The following is a 22,271-nucleotide window of genomic DNA, read 5'->3' as shown; positions in this document are numbered from 1 at the left end:
AAACAGTGCTGTAAAAGGGGAAAAAAATGTAGGATGATCATGGTTTATATATCATGACTTATTGATGCTTGGCTGGTTCCACTCAGCCCCTCCATGTGAGGATTACATCAGAGCTTCAGCTGAATTCCCACTGAATGTATCATGTGTAAGAGCAAAAAAATTGAGCATGTACATCCCCGTGTGTGATTGACAACTGCACAAATGCAGACATGAACAGACACACATGGCCAAGCACACAAACCTTTATGTGGAATTCTAGGTTCTCATCCATGGCAAATATGTGTTCAAAAATGTCCTCTGCGATCCGGGGTATGATTCCCATTCCCTTGGGATCGTGAAGATTCCCCTACAGGAAGAACGAGATGAGATAAGGACAGGTGAGTGATGACTGGGATACATGTAGAGCCTGGGATGAATTAAGTAGGGAGAACAGTAAAAGAAAGGAGAGCAGAGAGGCTTTTGACTTGAAAAGGAACAGGGTTGTTTCCCTGAGAGAGTTGTAAAGGAGGTTAGTTCCCACACAAGGCTGGGAAAGAGAGATAGAGAGTGATGACTGTGATGGGGGTAGCTGTACTGTCAGGGAAAGCAAAGGAAGAGAAACGTGTGTGTGTGTGTGTGTGTGTGTGTGTGTGTGTGTGTGTGTGTGTGTGTGTGAGCCACAGCAAGAGGGCCACCTTTTCAATTATTTAGCAATACTGTACCTCCATGGTGTGTGTCTTTCCTGAGGAAGTCTGCCCATAGGCAAAGATAGTCCCATTGTATCCACCCAGCACATCTAAAACCAGGAGGAAGCAACAAAAACGTGTCAAGGAGAAAAACAACGAAAAGGAAGCAAAGAGGAAAACAGTGTGGAAATAAAAAACGTCAATAAAACTGTCTGAATTACAGATTTCTGCCAGACAGGTGCAAAAACAAGACAGAGAGACAAATATCTTTGACCTTTGCCTCCAAAGATTGATCAAACAGAGCCTCATGAAGTCTGTGTGCACTGAGAGAGATATGTGGTATTTCAGCTTGGTCAGATGCTGAACAACCTCTGTGGCTGCACACAATAAACAACAATACCTGCAGGGTTCAGGTCACCAGGAGGCACTAACATATTATTTCCTCCATTCATTTGGTAGAAGCCACAGTGAAAACAACACCTCCTCACCAGTTTATGCTCTAAAGAACCATGCTGCTTAATGTCATATTGCTGACTCCTGCGGATGAAGAAAAAGGTATCACCCTGAAAGGCCTGCTGCCACAGGTTCCCTGACCACAGACTAATCACAAAGGCTCTCAGCTGAAACCACGCAGAACCCTTTTTCCTCTCCTCCTCTCTTGCGCTGCTTCTACCTTTAACAGCTCTAAGCTCAGCAGCGACTTTTCCTCTGCTGCCACACTGGTCATAGTGTGACACATAAAAGAAGAAATAATAAAGAACATGTCTTTGAAAGGAAATAAAAACAGCAGGAGACGAGAAACAACAGAGGCCACCGCAGAGGGAGGCACAAAGGAGGCGAGACAGCCTGAGTGTGAAAGAAAGACAATGAAGAGGGCAAAGAGAGAGAAACACAACTACAGACCATGCAGTGGGGAAACTCCAAACATGGTTATGCGCCTACAAACCAGCTTACTCCGGGCTTGCTTGCCCTCTCTGTTACCCTTTTCCCCTGGCACATTTCAAATCTCACTTCTTATCACACTCCTTCATTTTGCTAAATCACCACCTTGAAATTTTTCAACCTTATTTTTTTTCCTCGCCTCTTTATTTCTTCCTTCCTCAGTCTACATGGTAATCTCACACTCTATAAGTAATCTCGCCCACCAAATCAATCTTTTTCATGCTCCATCTAGAACTAGTTCAATGGAGTTCCACGCTTGCTTTGAAGGTGGAAGAAAAATGAGACCCTAACAGTGGAAAAAAAGGGAGGCAGACAGATGTAGGGAGATGCAGACATAGGGAGGAGGAGAGGAAAAGAAATTCAGAGCTTCAGGGCATGGTTTTATTTGATCTCACGCCTTCTGGATATACCAGTCCGGTTGTGACGTGATGAGCACGCATGATGTTAATTTATGCAATGTGATGCTCATACATGTAGGTCATGGGGCTACTTCATGTCAGGAAAATTGTCTTTCTTGCACCAGTGAATGAAGTGTAAATCTGAAAAAGCCAATACAGAGATGATGATTATGGACATGTTAATTCAAGGTTTGTTGACTTTTTCTCCTTCAGCTTTTGTGCCACTCGAGACAAAGCACGTATGTGACTCACCTTTGACGATCTGTTTGGCACAAGTGTTGTAGACCTGCTCCTGTGTGGTATTCGTGGGAAACACCTGGTCAAACACGTACGACTTCCCCTGCGGAGGTTAACACAACACAGTGGAGACAGTTAAGAGAGTGCTTTAGATTATTGTCAACACCACACTGTCCCCTGTGACTTGCTGTAAAATCCACTCTGGGCAGTTTGTGAAGCAGAACACAACAGTATATGTGTGTGTGTGTGTGTGTGTGTGTGTGTGTGTGTGTGTGTGTGTGTGTGTGTGTGTGTGTGTGTGTGTGTGTGTGTGTGTGTGTGTGTGTGTGTGTGTGCGTGCGTGCGTGTGGAGGTGGGGTTGAGGGGGGACCTTCCACATCATATTCATCACTAAAACATTATGTAAACCCATATTGCCACTATAAAAAAGCATCACAACAATATTTCCTTAGTGCGTAGTGAACATGCTTTATGGGTGCTGTGTCCATCTGTGTTTGTTAAGGCCTGAATAACAATGCATATATCACATTAAGAGGCCCATCTGTCTCCTTCTGAATGGTACAGTATGCATCTTCTGTGTGTGTTTTGTGCTATTGAGAGGCAGTGGGTGTTTTGAATGAGTGCACTGCAGCATGGGGCTTTTGGGCAAAAGGGCCGTTTCACCCCAAGAAAGACAGAGAGACAGAGCGAGAGAGATTGCATCTGAAGTGAAGCCATTAGAGGCAGCGTTCAAGGACTTGAAGAGTGAAGTGATGGGAGCTGAGCGAGGAAAGTGGAGTGGAAGAGTAGAGCAGGGGAGTGGAAATGCAGAGAGGGCAAAAGAAAGCAGATGACCTGAAACCTGCGTCTGCACGTGAGATAGACAGCATGAGAAAAAAATGCACTGAGACAGGAGAAAAAGACAAGAGAGGCTGTTTTTCTGATTTGCCAAATCTCTCAAGCAGAAATCCAGTGAGGAACTGAACAAGCCAGTCATCCAGCTGACTGTCTGGGAATAAACAACACAAAACCAAACAGATACAGTATGCTAACAAGGCTTGGATTGTAAGTCAGCCGGTTAATTAGCCAGCTAACACTACTAAGCTGAGAAGCCAGTTAGTCAGTCCAGCATATTTAGTCACACATCGGACAAGCTCTGGTGCTGATGGTGAACATAGTGACTGAGAGCAATCTTGTCTCCTCAGAAACACATGCCTGACAGCTCGCAGGCCTAACTTCATGCACAGTGTATGTGTATATGTGTGCGTAGGTGGTGCAGAGAGGCATATACTGTATATGTGCATGAAATTCACAGTAGCTGAGTTTGTGCAGGACCATCTCAACCACCCACAAACCCTGCAGAAATTCTCTGCCAGAAGCAGACACATCAGAGCAACTGCACCTCTATCTGGTCAAACATATTAAATCTTTTTGAGAAGTGTTTGTGGCCTTTATGAGACAAGTTTTCTTCAGTTTGTTTGACTCTGCTCATCGTTTAGTATTTCTTTCATGACACGGGGAGAATTTAAAGCCTTTACTATATAACTGAAAGCGGCACTGCAGCTGTTTTCCTATGAGGAAATGTATTATTATCGCTATTATTACTATAAAGATTAAACAAACAAGAATGATTCAACTGGGAAATCATTAAAACATAAGTTAGGGATTATAAATGGAAAGTGCCTTTCACTGTTACTTAATCTACGATAAAGTGACATTCTAGTCAGTACATGCATTTTTGCCCTTACAGCCCTGGATGATGGTCTAAACCATGATTATCACTGCACCAGCGGTCTTGAATAAAATACACCAATAATCCCCTGCACCTCCTGCAAGTATTACAGATGGGCCCCGCTGCTTCTCAACCTTCCAAATGACAAAGTCAACAGCAAGCTAAACACAAAATCCCAAAGCAGACAATTTTATCAGTGGCTTGAATAATGCATTCTGTTACAGGCTTTAAAAGATGGATGCTTTTGTGGTGTGACTCACAATTTAAGATGTTCCTTTTCAGCTTATAAGCGCATTTGTTATGTGGTTTGTGGCATTTATTTGTCAGTTGGCGTACAAGAATTTCTAGCACTGTAATAAGAACAGATTTGTCACAGATTTCTTTGTATGATCAATAATGGATTACGGGAAGCGACGATGAAGGATAAAAACCCAGGAGGAAAAATCATTTGAAACTTTAAGGGTACTTAGTCAAGTAGTCCAAAAGAAATGTGAGTTGTAAAATTTTATTTTACATCCACAAACAGAATGTGTTTTCTCAACCCTCTTGTCACTTTGATCAAATGAAATAATCTTTTATTTGCTACTTTTTCCCCCCCTCTGTCATTAGTCCCTGCCATATTAATTAGTTGTATTAAGTTCAATTACTAAGATATTGGAGCTTAAAAATAGATTTTTGACTAAGTGAGCAGAAAATCTCTCTGACTAACTAATCAGAATGTAGTCACTGCTATTTAGCTTCACATCTGTTCTGAATTCAGTTTGACTTGCTGGTTTTTCAAAAAGCAACTCTGTATTCTATCAGAGCTTATAAGTCACTGTTGACCAAGTACTTTGTGAATAAGATGTTATAGGAATACATGTTTTATTGGATTATTGAAACCACTTGACAGTGCATTAGTTCAGCATTAGAATGATTTACCACAATAAAAATAAAATTAGCGTTTGTTTTTTTTTGCACAGTATCTTGTGAACCGTTGCAGTGTTGCCACAGTTGACACTAAAATCACCTGCCTCGAGTAAAGAACAGTTTGAGTAAAGCTCCACCATGATATAGAGATTAGATAAGGCTGATTATTTTAATCTGCCAAGAGAATCACAGCGTTTTTCCTCTTTTACTTCACAGGGAAAAGTTGCTCCACTCAGGAAGAAGGAAAAAAACATTTTGTGCCACTCCCAAGAACAGTAGCTGAAAATCAGGCTGTATTACTGCAGAATGAAAGACAATGAGTGGGAGCATTCCCACAACGACCTCCCACTGTACAGTCCCAGCTTTGCATAAAATAATTTGTTCGTGACAGAGTATGGAGACAGTTTGGCAAAATCCAAGCTCCGATTTTATGCATTTTCTATTCCACTTCCCTAATAAGCCGAACTGTTTAGCTGTTGTTTTCAAGTGCTGAAAGCACAGCTGCAGGTACAAGCTAGCTCCCCATCAGAAATGATTACAACTGACTCTTTTCCCAATGAGCCATTTGTAACACTACACAGTAAACACATGCAAACCCTGCTAAATAACAAAAAGGGAAGGAGGGAGGAATCATGATGCAGTCTTCATAGGGGTGAATAAAATGAGTTAGTTATGTAAGCTGGATGAAAAACAGCCCTTTGCCAATCATTTGTTCTGTTGGCTCCACTGTTAAAGCGCTAATCTGTTTCCTGCGCTGCATAAATATGATAATAGCACACATGTACAAAGCATTCTGTAAGCTCTCTATCTTGCATGTCCATCTTCCTGCCAGGCCTGTCTGTCCATCCAGGTACAGACACATTTGCTTGTTTGTCTGCTTGTATAATTTAACAGATGTCTTTTCAATTATGTGAATGGATGCTGATTTACTGCAGGATGCAGGAATGGGAAGGAAAGTGTGTGCAGACGTGAGGGCCTAAGCGTGCTTGTTTGCGTGTGTTTGTGTACACATGCATGGATGTAAATAACACGGCCAATTATGCGTGTACATGCAGAGATTGTTCATGGCCCTCAGCTTTATGTGCCATGTCAAACACCCACATGGCCTGTCCAGCCTGCACTCTGCTGCTGTCTGCCAGGAGACAAGAAGGCAGTGCAGGGTGAGGAAGACAAGCAATAAAGGGAGAGCGACAGAGAGACACACAGAGAGAGCTAAAAACTGCAATAATAAACAGAAACTCTTAGAATCATTGGCAGAGGGCAAAGAATTGCTAATTAAGCACAAGACTGAGCTGAACCAAAACAAAGAGACAATTACCGGAGAAGAATGAAGAAAGTAGAAAAATTTAAAAAAAGAGAGGCTGAGAGAGAAAAACAATCAAGATCATAAATCACAGAGGGAAGAGGTGGAAAACATACAACAAGAAGGACAATCAACTACAGACAAGAATAAGAGATGAGAAAAGAGAAAGGAGAAGGATGAAGGGTTGCGGTAGCTGCTGCTGAATTTAGACGGGGACCTGATGGTAGATCGTGTTAAGGACCCCGGGGACTGTAGACGCTCCTCACTAACCAGGGGGCATAGCAGGGTCTCACACACCAATATTCTACTAGCTCACATTGGCAAACAGGTTTATTAGCACAATTAGGATCTTGCTGAAGTTCATATGCTGTCTGTCAAACACTGTCAGTTGTATGTAGAAGTATTTTGTCACTGTTATCATCTGCACACGCATGTGCACTAATAGCAAACCAGAACCCACAGAGGCCACCCACGTAACAAATCCCAATTTAACCTCTGCTTTTATATGAAATGGGCAGCAGGTGGTGATAGATCCAGAGAAAAATTACCACATTTTGCAGCAGCTGATTTCAGAGAAAAAATCTCTTAAAAAAAAAAAAAAAAAAACAACAAACGCACTGTACCACGGCTGACCAGCTCCAGACAAGGTTAACAAGTAGCAGGTGAACATAGTGGAGCATTAAGCTGCGATAAAAGACAGACATTCCCTCAGGAGCTGGTAAAATAATCCTAAATCAGAGTGAATATTACGCAGTCATGTATGTGTCTACTTACCTGGACACAAACACAGCTTGAAATGAACACATGACTACATTTACACACAGTTTATCTTTAATACACTACTGTTCAAAAATTTGGGGTCACTTAGAAATGTCCTTATTTTTGAAAGAAAAGCATTTTTTTCAATGAAAAGATTAAATGAATCAGGAACACAGTCTAGACATTGTTAATGTGGTAAATGATTATTCTAGCTGGAAACGGCGGATTTTTTTCAAGTTATTTTTTTGCCTTTTCGGCTTTATTGATAGGTGCAGTGGAGACGGACAGGAAAGGAGGAAGAAGAGTGGGGGGAAGACATGCAGCAAAGGGCCGCGAGAAGGAATCGCACCCGGGCCTCTGCGTCGGGGAGGCCCCTGTACATGAGTCGCCCGCTTAACCCATTGAACTACACACACACTCCGGAAACAGCTGATTTTTAATGGAATATCTCCATAGGGGTACAGAGGAACATTTCCAGCAACCATCACTCCTGTGTTCTAATGCTACATTGTGTTAGCTAATGGTGTTGAAAGGCTAATTGATGATTAGAAAACATTTTTGCAATTATTTTAGCACATGAGCAAAAGTGTGAGCTTTCATGGAAAACATGAAATTGTCTGGGTGACCCCAAACTTTTGAATGGTAGCGTATTGACAGCTGTATGCTACAAGTCCACCACATTATCTTTAAAGGTGATAATATGTGAGGATTCGTGTTCACATATTTTCTGCCTTCTGCCCCTAAGTACCTAATAAATCTGTTATTGCATGTTTAAGAATTAAATTGGCTTATAGAAACTGATTCAAGGGTATTCTGTGTAGCTTTAGATTCTATAATGAGTGGGTTCATAATCCTGTTTGCATCTTGTACAAAGGCAATACAGAAGACATTCCTACTGCCAGTTTCAAGCGATTTAAGCAACTGCACCAAGAAATTCAACACTATGTCACTGTCAGGACAGTCAAGAAAGAGAAACATGTCGATGTAAACACACAGTGCACTGAACTCTGATTGCAGGAAAACTCCAGGGCTTTGGTCATGACTACAACAAATCAGTCTGTTACAAAACCAACAACAACAACAACTGATAGGACGGAAGCAGCAAACAGCACTTTTCCATGTCAAAGTCGCATGCCTCATTGCATCGTGCCTCTCGTCCACCTTGACCTCTTCCCTCAGAGCTTTTTCAGCTCTGTAATTTCCTCACGCTGCATCAACCTTTGAATCTGACAGACGGTGCGCATTACTCACACGGCCAAAGAAGGCCATTTGCCAGGAATCTGTTTGATGTGTCTGATCTGTTGACCGGCGCCTTCATTTTTCCGGTGAGGACAGTTTCAAAGACGCAGCGACAATTTCAGCAAGAAAAGGCTAACAACAGAAATCAACACCCTCTGCATATGATGAACTGGTGACTGCCAAAGCTTGCAGCAAGGGAACAATATTTCCCCAACCCATGCATAAAATTTAGACTACCATTCAGAGAGGTGTCAGTCTTGTCGCAGCCTTCCTCCCCATCAAGCTCACACTTCAAGTCCCTCCCACTAAACAGACATACATAGCTGAACATTTTAGAGAAAGTGTGGGATGAGATGATAAGAAGATAAGGCATGTGATCCTCCTCCTCTAGCACATTGGTGGGCTGACAGTCAGGCAGACGGCTGCTTTATTTTAAAAATTTTGCACCATGGCTTGTTTGCAATTGTTTGGTGTTGGTGTGTGAGCTCAACTGGGGGTAGAAGCAGAGAAGTCGTTCTCCTATTTTCTCTTATCAGGGTCTGTGTGTGAGAGAGTGTCTGTGTCTGCATCAGTCTTACCCACAAACTCATCAACTCTCCTCTCTCTCCTCACACAAACGCACATAGAAGCACAGCGAGACTGACAGGAGAGAAGAGTTCAGGCTGCCAGTGTCGGCCTCGTCCGTCAAGCTAATCAGGCTTCGAGTCCCAGATAACAGCATCATTAGCGGTTCGCTCGACAACAGAAAACTCCGCACAACTGCAAAAGCTCTAGTCACAGAATGTTACCAAACATTACTGTATTTCCTAATTCGCTCTGCTGACAAGCCCATAGCAGAGTCGGCTGGCAAAGTGCCTCGAGGGCAAAGCAGCTCAGCGCCTCATATATACAGCAGTGAAGTCTGAATGCTGAGATCCAGTGGTCGTGATTTCTTTTTTGAGTTTTCTTGCAGCTATCTTGTACTTATCAAAATGTACTTATCAAATTTTGTAGCTATTTAATTTAATCACTAGCTCAGGGAACTGAAGCTTACCACCACCCAGCATTACATTGTTATCACTCATCTAATAATTTCACTTATTTTCCTGTGTCAACTTGTTTATTCTATGATCCACGCACAGAAGTAGAGCAATTAGTTGCCCATCAAAGTGAAACACTCTGCATAATTCATCAGGATGAGTGAGTGGGAAACAGGAGACAGGAGTGGAAACGAGAGAGAAGGAAAGATTGGGCCTTGTTCGCTGAGATTCAGACCAAAAAATAGGAACAGCAGCTTCCCTGTGGACAGAGGTGGAGTGAGAAAAAGGAGGGATTTGGAGCCCCATCAAAACCATGTTGAGTAGAGTGAGACAGAAAAGGGGATTTTGAGAATGACAATCATGGCAGATACACTAAGACAAGAGGCAGGGATTTACACAAATGATAGACACCAAAAAGACCATAAAGCAATAAAATACTGAAAAAATCTTAGCAGATATTACATCTTGTTCTGACTACATCTAGAAAATGATATCTTCTTTTGCATTTTATTGTGAAACATCCATCACAGCTAGACCTGCCTGCGTGTTTCTTTGATACACATCTAAATGTGTTGGAGGCGTAACAATGCTTCCATTTGCCATTGCAGCAGCAGTGTATATACATGTATTCTGATCTAGTTTTCCATCACGTTAGAACACTTGCGTGGTTGCCTTTAAGGAAGTGACTCATCTTATGGTCTTTCAAATTTAACTTGCCCGTGCAAGCGGTAGGGCATGGTTATAACAATGTGCACATTATTTGAAGAGATTGCAAAACATTACATCAATGTGTGTACAGAGGAGTGCTTAGACATCAGCAAAGACACTTTTGCAATTACGGTTTAGCATGGTTGTTATACTATAGCTGTTCCACAATCAACAGCATGTAGGTTACATTGAAAGTTGACCTATTACCAAGCTGTGTGCGTGCGTATGTGGTAAAATTAGTGTTTCTATATGTCTAGTATCAATACTGCTTGAAATACATGTTCCAGAACAGTTCAGTAATGACATTCCTTCTCTATTATCAGAAGGCTGCTCAGTCCTTGTATGATTTCTGACGGATAAGTCTTGATAAGTCTACAGCGCTGGATTTGTAGTAGGATCGCAATCATGTGATCGCAGCAGGCAGCTGACGTAGTGTTCACTTGTTGTCATAGTTACAGTGATGCCATGCCGCCATCTCATAATGATACAGGAATATTTAACAAATCCGTGGATCCAGACTATAAGCTACATCACTGCCAAAATCTAATTAGGTGGTCCTTGTGTCATTTCTGACCTTCCCTGAAAATTTCATCCAAATCCGTTGGTCCATTTTTGAGTAATGCTGCGCACAGACAAACAGATTAACAAACAGACAAATGATTGTCACATAACTCCACGCTCCTTGGCGGAGTGCTAAATCAACTCAACTAGGAGTCCTGGTCTGTTGTGCCTTCATATGACACAATGTAAGATCACACCTGTCACCCAAGCACAGACTATTTGAAACTGCGACATACTGAAAGATGGCATCAAATTCTTGTTAAAGTTAATCTTCTCATTTGGGATTTGACAGTTCAATTTTAAAACCAATCAATGCACTGGAAATGGTAATTGGTTGCACAGTCTCACCTCATGGTATAGGGGAAACAGCCACCCTGACTTTGACGCGAACAAACGTGCACCTTTAAAGCTGACTAATTAACACACTACATCTCTCTATCTCACGGTGACGACAAGACTCAGCTCATAGCAGTCCCAAACACGCCAGCCATTGCAGTCAACCTGTTGTTGTTGTTACAATACCCCAACTTTTCCATTTTTTTTACTGGAAATTATGCATGTTAATGTCTCATTGTACTCTGAAATGAAAGCATAGAACAGATAAACATATGAAATTTAACAAATCGATTTAGAAACCAGATGTATTCTAAACTTTTGACTCATCAAAGTAGTTACCTTTGGCAGATATAACAGCTGAACACACTCGTGGCATTCTTTCCACAATGGAAATCAAATATTCTTCAGAAAGTTCTTCCCATCTCTGTTGCAGAAGTTCTCATAAATGAGTGGCACTTGTAGGTCCTTTGTTTTCACTCTTCTGTCCAGTTCATCCCAAACCAGCACCATGGGGTTTAAGTCTGGAGACTGTGCTGCCACTCCATGTTTTCAAGCTCAGTTTCATGAAAATGGCTAAGACCAAAAGCCTCTTTTACATTATTTTGTCAATTGCATTTTGACAGTGTTCTCGTATTTTATTTGGGCAACTCTACTTGATAATGTTAAAATAACACTGACGCCATACCCTTTATAAGTCTGACTGACACTGTGAAATGAGAGAAAAAGGTTTTACAGAGCAAGCAAGGTATTGATTCATTTTGGCATTGGCATTAAAATCCAGGCAATATGTTGACTCTAGGATCACAAAAAATTCAAACACTTCTACCCACCTCTCTTTATTGTATGGAGAAGAACTAAGCACACACTGAGCAGAGCCCAGAGCAACCTCTAACAGCAAAGCACTAAAAAAACCCAAACCAGCTGAATTGCAGATGCTGCAGACAGAGAAAATAAAAGATACCGAAAGAGAGGGAGAGGAAGGTAAAGAGCTGGAAGAGGAGAGGAAACACTTGTTAGATATTACAAAGATGCCTCATCATTTGAGTGACACTTGACTGCTCCAGTGCTTATGCAATGACACTTTTATTGGGCGCCTAGCCTTCACGTGCTTTCCACCTATTTATGTTATATAATTATAGAAATCTCGCAGAACATAAAATGAACCTAGAGGAAGAAATTATTTGTTTAACTGAGAACAGCAATCTCAACTTGGAAACAACAGATCTGATCTCAACCCCAAACAGTCTGAGAGCCTATACTAGCTGTCCTTCCTTACTAAGGGAATATTTGATTGCAAAGGATACGACTAAGGTCTTGTGGCCTCACAGTTATCTCCCTTTCCAACTGCTTTCAGCTCAAACTGCACGTAAGTAAATGCAGTCAAAATTAATTCACACAGGGTACAAGATTGCTCCTGACGGCAGCTTTGTCTCTGTCTATACTGCTTCAGCACACCAGGAGAAAAAGCCAAACACATTTGGCATGTGATGCCGAAAAAATCTTCTTTTTTAGAAAGCAAGTGCAATTTACAAAAGCACTGTGGCTAAGCATAAAGACAGTTCAAAACATGCAAAGTAATTCAATCAACACTTACTAACAAAGAACAAACAGTGCATCAATTTATCATATATTTATCCATTTATCTTGTTACGAAATACTGAAATAGAGGGAGAGAAAGGTAAAATGAGTTGATTCCAAAACATATTTCGCACAAAAACTGCACTAATGCCCCTCTCATCTTCAAAGCGAAGCCATGTTCACAATGAAACCTTTTAACTAAGGAATTGATCCTTCTCTGCCAGTAATTCAATTAGTACAGAAACCCATCAGCCAACTGCATTGGCTGAATTTAGGCGAGAAATAATGTTCCAATGTAATGATAATGCAGCCTACTTATAATGCAGCAACTGCAGACATTTCTAACTCTGTGCCAAATTGAAATAGAGATTTTGTGTGGTCCTAGTTCACCGTGACTGATCCTCAAAAGCACAAGTGCCAGAGAAAGACACGTGCACTAATCTACCAGCTACGACACTGTGCTGCATCGCACCATTATTAGGAGCAGCGTTAATGACCACATGTGGCAGAGAATGAATAATAAATTAGATCATGAAAGGGGAGAATGGAAAATGCTGTAGAAATGTAGCAACATAAGGGCACATCTCTTCAAGTTGTGTACGCTGGCGGCAATTATTAAGTCCAGTGAAGCTATGGGAGCAGCTGGGCATGAAGCAATCCAACAACTACTGAACAATGATTTAAATTTGCTGTAAAAATCAACAACATGCTTATGGGGATTTTCTCTGTAATTCAGCCACAACTAATGACGGAGCCATGCAGTGAGGTAATTTGGATAATAAAAGGCCTCCAGACAAAAAAAATAAAAGAGTGGTTGGTGTTAAAAGTCTACATAAAATGGAAATAATGAGAAACTCTGGGAGACAGGAGCAAAAGAGCAAATAAATCGGTGTGTTGTGATTATGGATGCACCTACTGGGAGACATAAAGAAACAGCATCATGGTGCTGTAGCCCAGAGTAAAGTGTTTTTTAAAGTCTGTGTTGGGACCAATTCTTGGCCATGCAAAGATTAAAATGAGCCTGAAATTTATGTTTGCTTAGATTTCCCAAGTCTCTTTTATGTGACGCTGTTTGAATAAAATCCTAAAATCAGGGTAAATTAGATTAACCTCAGTCAAAAACTGTAAAGGGAGATGCGCTTTAAAGCACACCTCCCCTGGGAGAAAAGAGGAAAATAAAACCAGTGATCTAGAGTAGATGTCAGTGTTCTCAAATGTCAGTTCGATAAACTGAACTGTGATTAACTGCAAGAAAAAGAAGGCCTTGGCATGCAGAGTGCTGGGATGCTCCTTTCCTCTCTCCGGGATTTTGTTGCTGCTCTATTACCAAGCTAATATAGCACCAACTGCTCGGGGTCTCAGGCTCGGATGTGCAAACACGTGTGCAAGCATGTGCGCTCGGTTACGATGTGCTGCCCACAGACACTGAGGGCAGACATGGGGACCAGGCAGCATCCTGGGCAGGGCTGTGGCTAATGAGAGGAGGATGGTCCATTAACACTCCCCAGAGCTAAATGCCTGGTAGTCACAGCCTTCTTCTGTCATACGGGGAGAGAAAATGGATGGAAAATGTGTTGATGAACTGGCACAAGCTTATCTAACCCTGGCACGTGTGCACATCGAGTAAAAATAAAGATGAGCTGAAGGAAGTGGCAGCTAATATCCTGTCGAGTGTGACTGCTGACTAAATTGGTGTCAGTATAATGTTAACATTAAGGAAAAGATGAGAGGGAGAGCTGGCAGTCCTTATTGGTATGGGACACATACTTAAGGTCTGACATTGTGAAATAGGACAAATTAGCCTTAAAGCAGTGGCAATTCAAATATTGATTTCTCTATTGAAGAACAAGGCTGTTTCTCATTTTGTACATCCTCATATTTTGACAGGGCACCATGAAGTAAACTTCACCAAAGTTTCTTGATTCCTCAGTATTCTGGCTCCTGATTGACAGCAGAGTCTCTCCATTGACACCATTAAAGCCCGCTTGGAGCATCTCACAAAATTAATGAGATGACAGACGAGACTGAGCTTCTCCTCTCACATCTTCCCAAAAACTGCTGCTGAGTCACGAGGAAATGAGCAGCGGAATTAGTACACCATGAAATACAGCTAGACAGAGAAAAATGCAGCATTTATTGAGAAGGAGAATGATGGAAAAAGTGAGAGAAGGAAGGGAGAAGGAGAAGAGGAGGTCTGATCCCAAGTGGTAGCTGCTCAGATGCTGGCATCCAACAGGAGAAATGAGTGCGGATCCTGACCCTACACAGCAATCCCATTACACTGCCTAATTGGATAGGCTGTGTGCACTGCAGTGATAGAATTAGAGCACTAAAGTGTGCACAGGGGTGAGAGAGCAAGGGGAGCCCTCAGACCTCCATTTGCGAGTCTGTTTGGTTTGCAGACAGTTAAAGCTATTCTGAAGAAATATCCTTGAGGAGAAACGGCTTCAGTGGAACTATAAATAACAAAAGGTATGAGACAGGTAGATGACTTTACGCTGCGCCCGACATGCACTGTCAACAGTTTGTTTCAACAGCAGCTGTTTCCTCCTCCTATTTTCTACCACAGGGCCTCATCAAGAAGGGGATGGAAGAAAAGAAAATCATCTCTCAGCTGAGGGTGGCAGGAAAAGAGCCACGGTCCTTCAGAAATCAGACTCACCAGCATCTGAGAAACTAAGTGGCCGCTGATGGATAATCAGTTAATTTTTAAATGCATTACATGCCTTTTTTCTGCAGTAGCATACCATATGACCCTAATTTATTTTCATTAATTTCAGAAGAAGCATTAGGAGAGAATAACCCCCTTCCTGTGCAAAGAGCAAAGCCCAAATGACAACAGAAAGCTCAAGTGCAGAATATCCTCTATCACTTTGAACCCTGCTAGACTGATAATCCTCTATTCATCCTAAAAATGTAAACAGGGTGTATTTTTGCAGCTATGAATACAGAAGCAACTGGAGTTTCTATAGAAGACTTGTAAGCACACACAGGAAGAGCAGCCATGGAAAGGTAATCCATAGAATTACAAATGGTGTGCAGAAAATAGAGAATCAATAGTTCTTTAACGTGCACATTTCAATTGGGTCCACTGATACGGGTGGAGGAACCCTCTTCATTACATTTTGTCTATCTATCATGGTCAACAATTACGACAATAATCAGACTGCTCCATACAGGGAGGTCACTGTAGAGGTTATTAGCCTGATATAATGAGCCTTTTATACTATGTCTAAAACAGCTAGACAGACTAGAGAAGGGGTGGGCAAACTTTTTGGCTCAGGGGCCACATTGAGTTTTGAAATTCGACAGATGGGCCAGGCCAGCATCAGATGGATGGAAATTGTGCAAACTAATATGAATTACATGTTAAAGACATCACTGACAAAGTAAAGAATACTCACATTCAGTTTCAGTGGGAACAGTGTTGTTGGTCACCCTTTTTTTTCCCCCCAAACTTGACCAGCGGACATGAGAGTGGTCAAGCAAGTCCTGGTGATCAGCATAAGTTTCTTCAAGAAACTTAATGAACCAACGATGCTGAAGCTCTCTAGCTCGTATAAAGTTAACGAGTTTTACAACTGGCTTCACGACATGATCAAGATGCAAAACAGACTTACAGAGAGCTTCCTGATGGATTATGCAGAGCAGGAAAATCACATCCAGCTCAGGGTTTTCCTCCTTCACCTTATCCTGGATTCTTCACAGCAGCCCAATGTTTTTTCCTGTCAAGTTGGGCGATCCATCCTTGGTGACATTGGCAAGTTTACACCAAGGCAGCTTCAGCCTCTTGATGACCCCAGACACCCTGTCCTACAAGTCCTCTGCTCCTGTTTTCTCCTTCATGGATTCCATGGTCAAAAATTCCTCCGTTCTCTCAAAATTGTCATTAATCCCTCGAATAAAAATTAAAAGCTGAGCAGTGTCTTTTATGTCACTACTTTCGTCCAGTGCTAATGAATATAACTTGAAGGACTTTTTCGTTCAGTGAGCTAGCTAAGTCTTCACAGATTAGCTCAACACGGCGAGTAACTCTCCTGCGTGATAAACTAATTTTTTCAAATTTGTTTCTGCTCTCTGGACACAGGAGAAAAGGCTTGCTAGCCTTTGCTATTTTGAATGCTAGCAAATAACTTGCCTTCGTGCTTGACTCTTGAATCGTAGTTTGTGGAAGAAAGTATTTTGCTGAGTCTGTAAACTGGCTGCTAACCTCTGAGCCGTAGCTGTCTGTTCTTGTGCTGACTGGTTGCTAGCGTAGTTAGCATGCTTCGTGGAAAAGTGTCGGCTGATATTGTATTCTTTAAAAACCGCAACGGTTTCATTGCAAATAAGACATACAGCCTTTGAACGGACTTTAACGAAAAAACTATTTAGTAGTCCACTTCTTCTGAATTACTCGACACTCACTGTCGACTTTTCTTTGATCTACTCCTTGTTACAGAAGCTCAATGCAGTCGCAAAGTACAAGAAGAAGAGAGAATAAACCAACAAAGGCCACTTGTGTCTGGAGTGCGCCATCTAGTGGGGTCAACAGAAACGCCGGGTTCTGCAGGAGAAGGCCAAATGAATGTGGTCTTTACTGTAATTTCGTCAATTTTAATATTGACCAAATTATTTCGCGGGCCGGATTGAAAAGCCCAAAGGGCCGTATGTGGCCTGGGGGCCGTAGTTTGCCCATGCCTGGACTAGAGTAACCAAACATAGAGAAAAGAATTTTCTTGTTTACTGTCTTTTAGTCCAGAACTGAATCAGTGTGGCCTTGCTCTGGGATGCTGGCTCATTAAATTGTTCCACTAATCTTGGAAAGTCGCAGCCTTGATACAAAGGGACCCTCAGAGACACATTGACCTTCCGTTTTAGAGACACTACGGGGGAAATCCGCTGTGGAGAATTTTTTTTCCTTTTTATTACTTAAAATTCTTAGAAATGGAGATGTAATAATGTGTGTTAACAAGTTCTGTCATCCTCCCCAACCCCCTTTAGTTAAAATGAGCCTGAGTGCAGCCAAAAATACTCACCAGAGTGCTCAACAATGGCAGCCAAATGAACCGTAACATTTTTACATTTTGGACAAAGCGTATGAAAATGCTGCTGTTTATCCTCTTCAGCACTAGTGAGGATCTTAAAGCTCTTGCGGCTTAAGATTAACACGATATGAGAAAGAAAAAAAAAACATGGCATGAATCGCACAGGTCTGAAATGACAGTTATTTCATACAGACTCCTAACTCATATTTTGTCATCCTACGCTGCCAACGGTATAATGCATATATGAATGGAATACATTTTTAATAAGCCTATGCTGTGGCACAGGCATGTGATATCCATACGTCATTGGCAAGGAACAAGACTGAGAAAATTCCACATCTTTCTGCCTCTGAGGCTGCCATGATTATTTATTTATTCATAGAACTGAACGTGCGATTCATTGCGGCAGTCTCTTTTGGCTGCCAGAAGATTAGGGGGGACAATCTGGCCCTAGTGACGGCACATTATTCCAGACAGTGAAATACTAGAGACAGCTGTGTCACTCCGGTGTGAGGCAAACACAAAGACCATGCCTTAGGGTAGTATATGCTGAGTAATTATTGCTGTCACTCTGCCACAGGGCCCTGTGGGGCTCCACAGGTGGCCATGAGGTGAAGATGAAAACAGAGATAAGGAACAAATTATTAGTAATAAACACATTTAATCTTGCATCACACAGGTAGAGGATACTGCTATTGTTATGTCAGTGTTGTCAAAATTAATCAGAAGAAAAATGATGCTGCTATTATCTGAAAGTGCTTTCAGGAACTGATAAGAAGACTGACTGTCTCATTTATGCACAGTTTTATTTGACCACAACTATAACGCACAATCTACAATATATGATCCCATGTTATGTTCTACTGCTGGCTTCAGACTGTAATCAGTGACTCTGCTTTGCCGCCTATCAAATTCAGTCTACTTGTGTTTGTGCTGCAAATGATATAATCAAGGAAACACTATTTTACATGCCTCCTGCACTCCTGCTGCCCTGCTGCTCTACATTTAAGATAAATGTCATTGATTGCTCAGCTCTAATACCAAACAGATGCTGCACTCATGACCTTCTGTCATGACACAAAAGTCACCTAACCCCAGGTTCAAGTAAAGTTCTAAGTCCTCAAAGGTGAAATGCACCTGCCCAACACCAAACAGTAGACAGACACAGTACAAGGAGAACACTGTGAAACATTGAGGAGTAGGTGGAGACCAAATCATTGGAAATTCTTCAGGTGGCCAGAAACACAGCTCCCCCTGAATGCTAATGTTTATCCATGTATGCTGAATGTCAATTGGTGATTTCCACAGCACAAATCAATTACCATTTAGGCAAGATTATGTAATGTTTGACAGAGAATAAATAAGGTTATTTAGTTTATAATTAAAAAGTTAAATTCATGAGCAACACAGTTTGAGTAGAAAAGCAAACAAATTGATTAGAAGTTATTTTAATGACTGTTTGGTAATTTGTCCTCTTTGTCAGGGTCTAACTGCAAACGTAGACTTTATCACATTGACAGATGCTCCAATCAGTGGGTTGAAGTCATTAAAATTGACTTCAAAATTGATCCAGTAGTTGCTGTTTTTTTCGCACATGCCTTTAGACTTCAAAATGTTTTGAGGCCCTTAGAGAGGTTCCCTTCGTCAATTCTGAGCACACCAACACACCATTTTCTCCGCTCTTTAATCTCTCCAAGTCTCGCACTCCTGCCACCCAGGTACAGCCAAACCATCAGTCAACAACTCAAATCATTGCCTCTGTCAGCTGACAAGTTCTGGAAGGAGGCTTCCTTGAGCAGACAAATGTGGGGCCATCAGCAACGCCTAGATGCGAATTGTTTTTATCAGCCACCAAAGTGCGAGTGCTTAGTTGTCGCTACAGGGTCCTTGCAGCCTGCCTGCCTGTCGGCCTGATATTTTAAATCCTGATCCAATCTGACGGCCGCAGCATTTCAACTCTCAGGGGTTTTTTTTCTTTACAACTTCCTCTAAGAGTATTCCACAGATACCAGAGAAACACTACGAAAGAAACAAAAACACACGGCGAATACATTTGCACACCTAAAAATCCCGTACACCCACATCTCTGAAGTAATTACATTCAGGAAGATGAAAATTGCACATGCTCTTGTGATTACATCCATTCCGAACAGAAGGAAATTGAGGGGCGGTTAGTACATGAAATTACTAAGTAAGAGGAGAGAACTGCATGCTTCTGTTCCCAGACATTATCAGTTTTGAAAGCTCCTGTTGCCAGAAATACTGGCAGGGAATAACAGCAGGTTCTTTCCATTGTGATGGATGACAATTCTCTCAACATGACGATGCATGATTCTACTTCAGCTGCACACAAACTGCTTCAAACGTCATCATCTGTACACTAACAAGAAGTACGCATTCCTCTGCCTGACACATTCTAACCTGAACGAAATGCAAGCAGTGGCATCAGATAAATAATTCAATGAAGCGATTCACGTCTTTTGTATATTTAAAAATTGAAATACACTGGTTTGAAATAGCTTCATCATCTATGCGAAAAAACATTTGAATTACTTTTCCATTCTTCTCTGGTCCCCCAGCGCACCCAGAATACATTTAAATACAGTTACAAAGACTGATGCGAGAATGAATGGTTTGGAGTCATTGTATTGCTAACCTCCCATCCTGAAAAGCATGAAAATCATGTGATAATGAGCATTCAGTCTGTTAGAGACATCCTGCTGCTACAACCAAGATATGCAAGACAGTCATGCAGAGACATCTACCCCAACAAAACTGTGATGCATTTTAATGTGTGTGTGTGTGTACGTGCATGTGTGTGTATGTTTATGTGCATGTGGGTGACAACAGAGTAAGCCGATAGAGATTTTCTACTGTCTTCATCATCACTTGAAGTCACCCCTAAGGCCAAATGGGTGTGGATTTCTCCCTCACATACTCTCTCCCTCTGTGTGTGCGTGTGTGTGTGTGTGTGTGTGTGTGTGCGTGTTGGCCCTGGCCCAAATGTGCTTCATACCTAAACAACAAGAACATTTGCATTTAGAGGACTTTAATCTTCCTCCTGCACAGCAGTAATTTTGTTAAAATGCGATTGGTGGAGGGATCACAATCACACTGTTAACCTCTGCCTCAGTTATGCAGCCATCAGACTGATAAACATTTTACAGCTTTATTCATTTTCATTACTGCTTTAGAGCAATGAGAATAATCCTCAGCTTCCATTTAGTTTGTATTGAGACCAAGCCAAAATCCATTTACTGAACAGAAGCAACCCACAGAGCACAATTATGACTCTCATTAGATTTGCACCACCTGATAATTTGCCTGAGCATTGAAGGCTGATTGCATGATTCATCAACAGGGAGATCAATCAATCCTGCACAATTTTCTGTGACAAAAATCCAGCAGATCAATATAGAGAAGGAGCAAATAATGAACCTTGTGTGGCATCTCAAAGGTGGGGTCCAGATGCATTTTTTTCAGATTTTTATTTTTTCCCCCTTCATCATAGGCTTGCAAAGCTCATGCATATGGACTTTGGATGCTGGCAAATCATCTAAAAACAATACATTTAATGGCTGTTCATCATTTTGATTTGAGCTTTCTTTGCAGAGAGGCTTAATCTACTGACAAAATTTGGTTGCCTTCTAATAGCAGCAGCACACACCTGAATGATGCAGCATGCTCACAGCAATATCGATTGCATTGATAGAGGCTATACTTAGTTTGATCTTTGTCAGAAGCCTTAAAGCTTCCAGACCTCGGTCTGGCGAGTATCTGATGTGTGCATAAGATGGTAAGTGTAATCCCTAACGTTCACCAACTGCATTGATAGGTGGCAAAAAAGCAACGGACGGTTAGAAATAACTTACCCCGAGGATGACAGTGTCTTCTCCCTGAAATATTGGGATGAACTTATCTCCACGGATAATTTCGGACTGGTTCAGTGGACGAAATCGACACAACACCTTGATATTGCATTCAGCGTTGGCATCAGCCATTGTGGGAGCAAAACAGTGGATGCGCTTCCAGATGATAAAGAGGAATTTCTAAATAATAAAAATAAGAATCAAATATTCCCCGTGCAAGGTTTTTTTTTTCCTCCTAAAGTGCCTGGACGCAGACTGAAACCACCGGTTAGACCCACATGCGAAGCGTCACTGGCAGGCGAAGCATTTGGAAGACTGGACAGCTGCGAGTTTGGGGATCCAAAATCATTGAAAAAAATTTAAAATCATGACAAAAAAAGAAGCAGTTAGAGAGCGTCTGTTGCTTAAAATGCACTCAAGCCAAACTCAGGTGCAGACAGGCGGTGGGGAACAGATGGAGAGTTGTAAATGAGGAGCGTAGTCCAAACTGGTCCTGGCGGTGTGGATAGGATGCAGGCTTCTCAGGAGCATGCCTTGCATCACTGTCATCCCTGCTCTCTCACTGGGGGCGGGGCGTACTAAAGTAGCGACTCTCTCATCTGCACCGCTGAGCACAGGGACCGAGGTGCAAGGAGAAGAGCTCCAACTCTGCTTCATATTTATCTGAATACTAGTAGCCTCGGTGCAAAACTTTCCTAAGCATTCACTTTGAACCATCCAGCACTTACAACTTGCACAAATGCTGAAATTATTGCATGTCGTGAGATGTGAGATGTCTTCTGTGGCCTGCATTTTTTGAAGAGAGCATCTCTGTTTTTTCCAGGTCTGCACCAGACTGGTCGTCATGGCAATGCTGTTTTGCATGTGTGGGATGCATGTCTTGCCTTAATTTGTCCCCAGATATTTAAAGGGACTTTTCTTTGATGTGGCATTGGACCGTGAAGTTAAGAAACCTGCAACGCACAAAACAAAGATCAAAGTCACTGGTATTCTCACCTTTAGTGTGTAGT

General features: G+C 41.8%; 1 protein-coding gene across 2 annotated transcripts in view; it reads right to left on the bottom strand.

Annotated features, from left to right (window-relative positions):
* The window catches only part of kif5ab (kinesin family member 5A, b), a 65,453-nt gene extending 43,629 nt beyond the window's left edge, over nt 1-21,824 (bottom strand). For both annotated transcript variants that reach the window (XM_023282926.3, XM_023282927.3), the window contains exons 1-4: nt 21,265-21,824; nt 2,258-2,345; nt 702-775; nt 242-346 (exon numbers count right to left, since the gene is read on the bottom strand). In XM_023282926.3, coding sequence (XP_023138694.2) covers nt 242-346; nt 702-775; nt 2,258-2,345; nt 21,265-21,393 — 396 coding nt within the window. In that variant the 5' untranslated portion in view covers nt 21,394-21,824. The remainder of the gene's footprint in view (nt 1-241; nt 347-701; nt 776-2,257; nt 2,346-21,264) is intronic.
* Nucleotides 21,825-22,271: the final 447 nt, after the last annotated feature.

This window comes from Amphiprion ocellaris, chromosome 5 (assembly GCF_022539595.1).
Source record: "Amphiprion ocellaris isolate individual 3 ecotype Okinawa chromosome 5, ASM2253959v1, whole genome shotgun sequence".
NCBI classification, from domain to species: Eukaryota; Metazoa; Chordata; class Actinopteri; family Pomacentridae; genus Amphiprion; species Amphiprion ocellaris.
This window is presented reverse-complemented; position numbering and strand designations above follow the sequence as displayed.